The sequence below is a fragment of the Phaseolus vulgaris genome, chromosome 9 (assembly GCF_051622355.1).
Source record: "Phaseolus vulgaris cultivar YP4 chromosome 9, ASM5162235v1, whole genome shotgun sequence".
NCBI classification, from domain to species: Eukaryota; Viridiplantae; Streptophyta; class Magnoliopsida; order Fabales; family Fabaceae; genus Phaseolus; species Phaseolus vulgaris.
In genome coordinates this window covers 14,644,221-14,654,181 of record NC_143506.1, presented here as the reverse complement: position 1 = coordinate 14,654,181, position 9,961 = coordinate 14,644,221, and the positions used below count along the sequence as shown (strand labels likewise).

The 9,961-nt window shown below is 32.7% G+C and overlaps 2 protein-coding genes across 2 annotated transcripts; both read right to left on the bottom strand.

Annotated features, from left to right (window-relative positions):
- On the bottom strand, positions 1-1,704 carry LOC137821553 (protein PHLOEM PROTEIN 2-LIKE A10). The gene has a single exon (XM_068626198.2). The coding sequence runs from the start codon at positions 1,331-1,333 to the stop codon at positions 86-88; it is 1,248 nt and encodes a 415-aa protein (XP_068482299.1). The 5' UTR covers positions 1,334-1,704; the 3' UTR covers positions 1-85.
- Positions 1,705-2,847: 1,143 nt separating this feature from the next.
- LOC137821391 (uncharacterized) lies at positions 2,848-6,926 on the bottom strand. Its single transcript, XM_068625960.2, has 3 exons — positions 6,174-6,926; positions 5,690-5,877; positions 2,848-4,021 (listed from the first exon to the last, which is right to left on the bottom strand). Exons 1-3 carry the CDS (start codon positions 6,730-6,732, stop codon positions 3,503-3,505), a joined length of 1,266 nt encoding a protein of 421 aa, XP_068482061.1. The 5' UTR covers positions 6,733-6,926; the 3' UTR covers positions 2,848-3,502.
- Positions 6,927-9,961: the final 3,035 nt, after the last annotated feature.

Genomic DNA, 9,961 nt, shown 5'->3' with positions numbered 1-9,961 from the left:
TATGCTACCTAACTAAAAGATCTGAATTTTCTGCCATTATATTCCAACTGCATTACAATTAAGAGGTTGGATGAAAAACATCATACTAAGCAGGCAAAACAATCCTACTACCACCCACAATATGCAAATACAAAGCAAGACACAAGGTAAAAATAACCGATGACTTGGCTCCAATATATCTTACCACTTCCAGTCCTCTGTTCACTACCTCATCATGAACCTTACCAACACTACTTTTGAATCCATCTGATATTCTCCACATCAAAAACGCCACAAATGACCTCACCGTTTCAAGCGTTACCCTCCCCGTGACATCAAGCACAAACCTTCGGTTTGCCGGCACCGCCAGCGTTGACTTAATCTGTTCAAGCCACCCAACATCCTGAGGCCCCCCAACCGAGCTTCCAATCCTGACCTGCTGCAGAAAAACCTCCTGTTTCAGGCACCCATCTTCACTTGCTGGAACAACAACAGAAGACATAGATAAACCCGAATTCGACCTCTCACTCCGGTTTGACAAAACCTGGTGCGAAGTTCTGACAAAAGTCTCAACAGCACCATTACACATGGAAACTAAAATCCCCTTCACCTTTTCCTGATGCTTGGGATTCGACAAACCGGCAAACATTTCATCATAGGTATTCACATCCATTGTCTTATCAAGAAAAACAGCAACCGCAGTGCTCACAAAAATCTGCACACAATCCCCAATAAACTTGCCACACCTCTCGTCACAAATCGCATCCACCCATCTAGGAACCACCGATTGAGACCTCTCCCCCATCGATTCAGCACCATAGAAACCCAAAACCAAGTTCCTCGCAAAGCTCCCAACCACAACGGACACAAAACCCGTCCCAGCCTTCGAGAAAAGCTTCTCTAAGACCCTATCCGAGAATCTAGAAGCTTCCGCGGTGATTTCCGAGGGAGCAATACCGTTATTATCATTACCCGCCAGTGAGTTACACCCTAACAAAATCCCAATGGTCACAGCCTCGGAAACCCTAGCCAGCGACGCTGAGAATTCCTTCGATTTGGCGATTTTCGCTAACTGCTTCAAACTGGTGGGGATCTCGTCGGAATCAGAAGCAAGGAATCGGTGCAAGTCGTTAGAGATAACGGTAACGGAGTGTGCAGAATCGGAAATCAACTCGGCGACGGTAACGAAGGTTCTGAGGAGCTTGGCAACACGGTGGCGTTTTTGAGCGACATAGGGTGAATTGTAAGCCCTGTAGGCGGCGTAACCGGAGGCACCGAAGAAGGCAATTAGGAGAAGGTATTTTTTATTTCTTGGAGAAAAATGGAGACCGTTCCTGAGAAGCGGAAGGTCCATGAGAGTGAAAACCCTATGGATTGTATCAAACTGAGATTGGTTTGTTTGGTAATGTAGCAGTTAACAGCGGATCTATAATTGACCATAAAAATATGAGGGGAATACGAAGGTAGCGAAAACAAAGGGAGAGGGAAATGAAATAAATGCAGTTAGTTGTTAGAATCTGAATGGGTGGTTGGAGGGAAAATAACATCTCTCTGTCATCACAACTCCTGCTACACTTTCCTTTGCCCTCTCTAATTTATACTCCAACACTCACTCATCATCATGCAATTACGCGCCAAACAAAGGGTGGTTGAAGATACCAGAATTAAGACAACTCAATTCACTGCAAATTACAATCCAAACCTATTCACACGCTAAATCCAATGATTATTAATTCTTCAAGTATATGCATAACTCCAATTGTCTTATTAATAGGTTAAAATGTCAATATAAAAGTACACGGGGACATTTTAATTTATTAATTATTTGCTTGTTATGAGTACAAAGTCCACGTAAGTTTTTTTTTATCACGTATTAATTCTTGAATCCACGTGATGACTTCCACTAAAAATAATCCACACAATTTGATAAATTCACATTTGAAAAATGAAAACCAATGTCATCGAATAATTTCCGCAAAGCACAAACCGTATGCCCTTTCCTGTGCCTACCAAAATTGTTGGTTTCTTCTTACACGGCTTTATATGAAATAATTCAAATTGAAGCAACCTAACAAAAAAAAAGTAATTTTGACAGTGTGGACTATGGGTATATTGAGATTTTGGAGATGAGGAAGCAATTTGTAGGATGTTAAACCAGCTGCACACACACGTACAAGAAAAACAGAAGGGCAAAACAAAATTAAATGCTTTATTTTCTCTCTTAACTCAGGATCTGTAGCTAAAACCAGCGGCAGAGGTTGAAGAGTTTTTGCCATTGGGTGACCTTGGTGAGTAAAATGATTCAGAACTAATTTCAAATTCCAAACGTATTCAAACAAATTCAGCTTTTTAGTAGTTCATCACGACTAAAGATTATTCATGAATTAGCGCTCAACAAAGCTTCCATCATCATTATAGAGTCAAGACACACCGAGGAAACGACATGTGAAATGTTTGCTAAGGAAGGGAAATTGCAGAGTCAGCAACTAGCCTATGTGGCTAATCTATATCAATTTCACTATCCATTATTTTGAGCGAATATTTGGTATATAATTTTTTTTTTCCTAAATATCATCCAGGTAAGGGAAATATTTGTTTTATAATTATGTTTCTAGTTCATACTGAATAAATAGAAGATTCTAATTCGCAGCTTCAGATGCCTGAAAATTCCCGTTCAGACACTACCCCCGTCAAGGTAAAAACAAAAGTTTTAAAATGTTAAAATTATATGTAATATGTAATTTCAAGTAAAAACTTGAAATATCAATCATTCATTACCTTTAAATAATGATTAGCAAATCGTTTGTATATCACTAAAACGCTCATGCACAATGGAACTCGGGTCATTGTAAAAAGTAAAATTCTCCCTTCCAAATTTACAACCTTCTGTTTCTCCTTCATATCATGCCATCCGATCATTCAAAGTTGTTCAAATAATCACTTTATTGTTTTCAGACAGAGTTACAGCAAGGCCATCAGGAGGACAACACCCCAAAATAGAAAGGAACAAAAGGAGCACCCCAATCCCTACTACAACCGCCAAAAATATATGAGAAAATCCAATATCTATTTTTGAGGACAAAATAAGAGATTTTATATACACTTCTTCCACCTATATGATGTACCTTCAGAAAGAGAGCTGTCCTTCGGATTGTAGCATATATTTCATCCCACATTCTCATTTCGGATCTCAAAAAAACAGGGATTAACATAAATCACAGTCTTAGTTCCACTCTTTCTTTTTCGTGAGTTGTTTCAAAATACGGCATGCAACTTAGAACCCATACCTAGCCTTGTGGCAAAAAAGATGTAGGGAAAAAAGGATTAACAAGTTCTTTTTACAGCTTCACATAGCATCACGGCATTTTATCAACTTCGTTGACCATTCTTTATATACAAAAGAATGTTCCAGACACTAGCACTCTTGCTTTTCCAAAAGTCAGATAACTTTCTTTACTGTTCTTAGTGCTGAGTGAGGATCTACAGGCCCTAAAATTAGCCCAATTGTGTCCGGACTGAAGTTTCAAACCAACTTCAAACCGCCTGTACTTAAACTAACAGGTTTAATGCCATAATCATCATCCTCGAGATCACTGAAGGATATGTCTTCTTCATTTACTATTATGGGGTGAGTTGTTCCACCGTAACCTTCTAAATCAGAATCTTCCTCTGGCCACACATCGTCCTCTTCATCATAGTCCTTAATAATAATTTGAGAGAGTCGACCACATATCGAATCCTTGTTATCAGTTTTAATAATTGAATTTTCCTCAATAACAGACTTATCAGTGAAATGCGTTCCAGAAGATTCAACCATGTATTTGTCAGTCTCGTGATCTGACCTCGCGGAAAAGGAGGTTGTTCTATATCCATATGTCTTATTAGGCATGTCACCAGAATAAGCATCATCTAATAGGCTGGGAGTTAATTCATTGTGCCGTGCGTTGTCTCTTGGGTAGGAAGCGCTTCTTCCAAAAAATTCAAAGTCAGGCTTTGTTTGTTTATGCAATTCCTGCATCCACATTGCTCTGGCTGCCGTAATCTGCAAGTGTTATAAAATAACTAAGACATCAGAAAAGTTCATCTACCTATTAAGGTAGATATACAATACTAGCTGAATCTAGAAGTGCAAGTAAACATTAGAGACCAATATTCTGATGATCACTTAACCAACCTAAGCAAAGGCACACTTAAATAAATAAATAAATTTTTCTTCATATGGAACAATAATATATCCAACGTATTCCAATTTCAAACTACATTATTTTCAAAGAAACTACATTATTTTCAAAGAAACTACATTATAAACATTTGAAACTTGAAGAAGAAACGACTTCAACCAATTCAATTATTAACCATCCAATCATAATGCATAACTATAAATAGTCAATAAGAGAATAAAATTTATACACACCTTATGTATAAAAAGGGACTTTTCTTCTCAAGGCTTACTGTTTGTCTATTTTTTGAATGTTACATAATATTGAAGAATGCAGATTATAAGCACTTACTAATCCTAAACAATGTCAATATCAATAACATGCCTCGTCAAGATTTAGAACAGACAAACGAATACACATTTACAACATCATCAATACATATATTTTTCATAATAGAGAAGCACTGGTGAATAAAAATGCATCACAATTTAGTAATCTTCCTTGCTAAAAGAAATATGTTGTAAAGAATGAGAATAAAACTCAGAATAAATAGATTTTACGACATGGAGCACATAACAAGCAGATTTGCGCTTATTAAAGTCCAAAGAGAAAACAGAAAGACAAATGGAAATGTAAGGAGAATATGTTTTGAAAGCCAAAGAAATCTCCTACATGTTTGATTGGACGAACTTCTCCATAAGAAATTCAAAAGGAGAAAAGTAAGAATAAAGATTGAAATTAACTTTTCCATAAACTAATTTATAAAAACTCTCTCACGTAGTTCTCTAAATTTTTATTTTTACCTTATGCATAAGCTAATTTTAACCTATGGAGAAGTTCGTTTAATTATTTGTCTCCCCTTTATCATAAAAAAGTTCGTATAAACAGTTCCTAAGTGGCACATATTTAAATATTGTTTATATAATCATTGAGAAACGGGAATTCACAGACAAAATCATTAAGAGACTGACAGTTTCATCTTGATACAAAGAACAAATCAGAAAGCACAAACTCTATGAATTCCAGTATAAAATAACTTGAACCACTGAGAAAGACTTTGAACCGTATTATAGGTGTGTGTGTGTGTGTGTGTGTGTGAGAGAGAGAGAGAGAGAGAGAGCATTTTTAGCTAAAATGACCAAATTCCAGAACGTAGAAAATAGGGAACTGAGCAGCATGAAGGAAGGAAATAAATGCAAGACTCCATATCATTAGCATGATTTATTATTACAACTATTTACACGCCACAACATTCCCCACTTAATCACAATGGATGATTGGTCATTTTTATCTGGTAATTTAATTCCCAAATATAAGCCCATCAGGTAACTTTGAAAACCAAGATTTCAAACTAAGAGCTTGTCCGTCCATGAAATAAAAAAATATTGGAACCTTCATTCCTAGCCAAAAGGATTCACGCAATCATAATAAAAACGGTGAAAACATTTAAAAATGACTTCATCAACGTCTTCCAATAGGTTACAAAACACTTGGTGAAGCTGATTGCAAGCACGACATGAAAGTCAAAAGCAAAAGCCCATGTAACTGACCTGGGGTGTAGACAAAACCCCTGCATCTTCTTTGTTAAGCCTTGAATGCAAAAGTACAAAATACACTTTCCAGAAATAACTTTCACTCATATGGCAAGGGCATAGTTCAATTCTGAGCGCAGCTAATCTCGGAGTTAATCTTTCAACAACCGCTGCATGCTCTTCTTGTGCATCAGACATGTCAAAATCTACAAGTAGGATTCACCACGTCAAAAACTCAAACAACGAGTAACGATGAGTAAATGAATCCAATTAAATCAAGTAACTCCAGAAATCATAGCATCACCAATACTGTCAAGACATTATTATCTAAATTACGAAGGCATTTAACACGTAACATAAGCTATACTTAACAGTCAAGAGCTATCCGATCTATCTATAACTACTACAGCCAATTAAAGATGCAATATGTGCATTAATCGTTCTGTGATCAGATCCAATTAAAAAAATCGTTTCGCTCCAGTGAGTGTCTGCAAGAAGTTACCGTCGGTGTCGTCTTCTTCATCAATAGGAAAATCCAACCACGTCTCGGGATGCATAGCTATGTTCATGGCGAAGGCCAAGACCTCCTCCGTGATTCCAACCGCACCTTGTTCGATACCGCAATTCCCTTCCGAATCGGATCCAAACGTAACCGGATTAGAGCGATTGGAAACGGCAGCCTCGTCCAATTGCGGTTCTTCGTTCGGAGAAAGAGAGCGATGTGTTAATTGATCGGAGATGAACGAAGAGGGATCGGATTGAACATGAGAAAGGGAAAGAGAATGAGAATCCGTTGATGGCGGAGCGAGGAAGGATGTCATTCCCCAAAATTGACGAGTTAGGGTTCGCTTGATTTCGTCGAGGTCCTCTTTGACTCCACGCCCTTCCGTTTCTTCGTCTTCTTCTCCTTCCGATTCTGATCCGAATGCATTTTCTCGTGTTTGCGGCTGCAGGGGGTCTCTCAATGACGTGGTAGGTGGATCGAGTACGGTGTCGTTTTCGTCGTCTCCGTCGCCATCGAGTCGGAGAGAATTTGCGAAGGAGCTAGCCAGCCATGACATTTTCTATTTTTAAAATAAGAAAGAAAAAATGGGGAATCGGAGACTGTGACCTGTGAAAAGGTTTATGGTTTCGAATTTTTTTATTGTTAAAGGGAAGGGTAGAGGGCGTGGATCAGGTGATTCGTGTACTACGGTGGACGTTCACTTTAATTCGACACGTCGCTCTAACTTGTCACAGTGCTACAACAAAATTTGAAACGAAACAAATGGAATTTGAAATGCAGATGAGACAAAGACGAAATCCACCGAGTCACGTGTTTAACTACAAAACGGAGGCAAACGGAAGTTGAATTGAAATTGCAGTACCATAATCAACAATCATAAAAGATTTAATATTTTTTTATCTTTATATTTCGGATCAATATTTAATTTAATATTATAGTTTTAAAAAAAAAATCAATTTTGTTTTTATATTTTAAAAAATATATTCAAATTTATCTTTTCGTTAAGTCTTACCTAACCACGTGCCAGAAAGAATGTTTATGTGAAATAAAAAAGTTTGTTTATGTAGAGAGAAAGGTGAAATTGAGGTGTAAACCATTTATATTTTTATTTCTTTAATTAACACCTTTTATTTTTATTTCCCTATCTAGCATCCTTTTGTTTTTATTTTCCTATCTAACATCTTTTTATTTTTTATTTCCCTATCTAGCACCATTTCAAAAATAAAAAAATAAATAATAATTTATTTATTTATTGATAATTTTAATTTTGAATGCATTAAAAAATAAATATTTTTAATGATTAAAATAGTTAGAAATATAATTAATGAATAAAGAAATGAGTTTTTATAAAATAAAATAAAAAAATTAAAAATGTTTAGTTTAAAAGTATTTTTTTTAAGAATGAAGAAAATAAAAAATTAAACCCTACAACAACATAAAAGTTGAATCTATAAACATAAATTACTATTTATTTTTATTATTATTGATGATGTAATCATGTTAATTTCAAGTAAAAAATACATGACATAATTACAAAAAAAACAAAGTCAATTAGTATTGATTAATAGTGGATACACAAGTAATATTGAAGTGTCTATCTAAATGCAAAATCCTAAAAAAAAAACTAATGCAAATGTTACACTTAATGCTTAAAAATGAGAAGCAAAAAATGAAAAAAAAAGTCTAGAAAATAAAAACAGCAACAATAAAAAAAATAATGGTAGAAAAAAAATAATAACTAAAAACATAAAAGATATAAAATAAAGGCAAAATAAATTAAGATAAAGATAAAATATATAAAAATAAATCCAAATAAGATAAATATAAGAGATATAAAGCGATACTAAATAAGTATATGTTGATCATAAAAATGAAAATAAATGAAAGATGATAATTCATTTAATATTTTCTTCAATGGTACATTAAATAGTTTGTGCGAAATGAAACATAATTAATGACGAGAAGTGCACAATCCAGTAATGTTGGGACATATTCTTTATGTATGTGTGTCTTGTTGTTTGACAATATAAACATTTTTTTTCTTCGGATCATGTTGTTCTTTTATGTCCGTAACAATCTTATTTAACTTTGTTTTTTTATAATTATGTCCTGTATTTTTTACTTGAAATTAACATAATTACATCATCAATAATAATAAAAATAAATATTAATTTATGTTTATATATTCAACTTTTATGTTGTTGTATAGTTTAATTTTTTATTTTATTCATTCTTAAAAAATAATTTTTAAACTAAACATTTTAAATTTATTACTTTTTTATTTTTATTTTGTAAAAACAGATTTCTTTATTCATTAATTATATTTCTAACTATTTTAAACATTAAAAATATTTATTTTTTAATGTATTCAAAATTAAAATAACAAAAAAAATAAATTATTTTTTAATTTATTTTTTAAATGATTTTAGATAGGGAAATAAAAACAAAAGAGTGTTAGATAAGGAAATAAAAACAAAAGGGTGCTAGTTAGGGAAATAAAAGTGTAAATGGTGTTAGATAGGGAATTTATTATTATTACTACGGTTACTAATACTATTATTATTGTTATTTTTATTATTATTAATTTTTTTTATAATAGTAATAATAATAAATAATAAATAATAATTCTCAATCTCACCCCTCTTCACATAAACACATTCTCTCCGTAAACACTCTTTTTCTGTCACATAAACATTTTCTCTGTCACGTAAAAAAACATAGGAACCAAATTAATTTTTTTTTAAATCACGATACTAAATTGAATATTGACCATAAATGTAAAGACAATTAGATGATAATAAAATAACTATTAACCATGGATTACTTATAACAAACAAAATATATGACAATCCAAAATATTTAAAACAGTGTAATAATATTAGTTTTATGATTATATAAGAAATATTTTCACAAAAGTCTAATCTCTCAACATTCAAATAATTACTTTGAAGATTTTTTACCAGTGCAATTTTATCTGGTTATTATTGAAATATATAATTTTTTTAATTATATACAAGACTTCACCATAGAGAAACTGTATTATATATATAATTTTATTTAAAATTATAGTAAAGTCATGCACGATTATAATATTGATAAAGAAGTTGATGAATTAATCACAATTTTATTTTGTCTAATTTTTTTAATGTTTAGAGAAATAATTTATTGAAAAATTATATATTACGGAGAGTTTTTTTTTTGTTTTTTTTATCTATTTTAAAGGTCATGTTCAATTTCAAAATAAAAGTGAAAAATAAAATCAGATCAAAGATGAAAGGTGAACTAACCAAATTTTTTATTGAACCTATTTGATAAAAAATAATATAATTTAAAGAAAAACAAATATGCAAGCCATAAGTGTAAGATTGAACTTTAAGAGATGAATGGTAAATTTCAAACTATTCCTTAACTCATTATCTACCTCTCTAAATAACCATAAGCTTTTCATATCATTAGTATAATTACCTATCAAACTCCAATCTAATACTGTAATAAAAGAAATAAATCACATATTCACAAAAAAATATCATGAACATATCTTACTACCATATTAGAAACTCCCAACTATTAACATTACAGTGAAGTGACTAAGCTGAGCAACATGTGGAACATATAATATGCAAATTCACCTATCTATATATATGAGAGTATTTTGTAAAGTTTTTTCCACATCAACTAATTCAAATGCACTACAACACAATGTATAGATATGTACAAATTCACATTCTTTTCTTATATATTTTTTATGTAAATTTAAGTTTATGCTTTATTTATTTGTGATGGGG

Excerpts from the sequence above, each read along its gene's own strand:
- LOC137821553 (XM_068626198.2), bottom strand. The coding sequence starts at position 1,333 with ATGGACCTTCCGCTTCTCAGGAACGGTCTCCATTTTTCTCCAAGAAAT.
- LOC137821391 (XM_068625960.2), bottom strand. The coding sequence starts at position 6,732 with ATGTCATGGCTGGCTAGCTCCTTCGCAAATTCTCTCCGACTCGATGGC. Across the intron at positions 5,878-6,173 it reads TGAAGAAGACGACACCGACG|ATTTTGACATGTCTGATGCA; the intron begins GTAACTTCTTGC and ends TCCTACTTGTAG. Across the intron at positions 4,022-5,689 it reads GGGTTTTGTCTACACCCCAG|ATTACGGCAGCCAGAGCAAT; the intron begins GTCAGTTACATG and ends TAACACTTGCAG.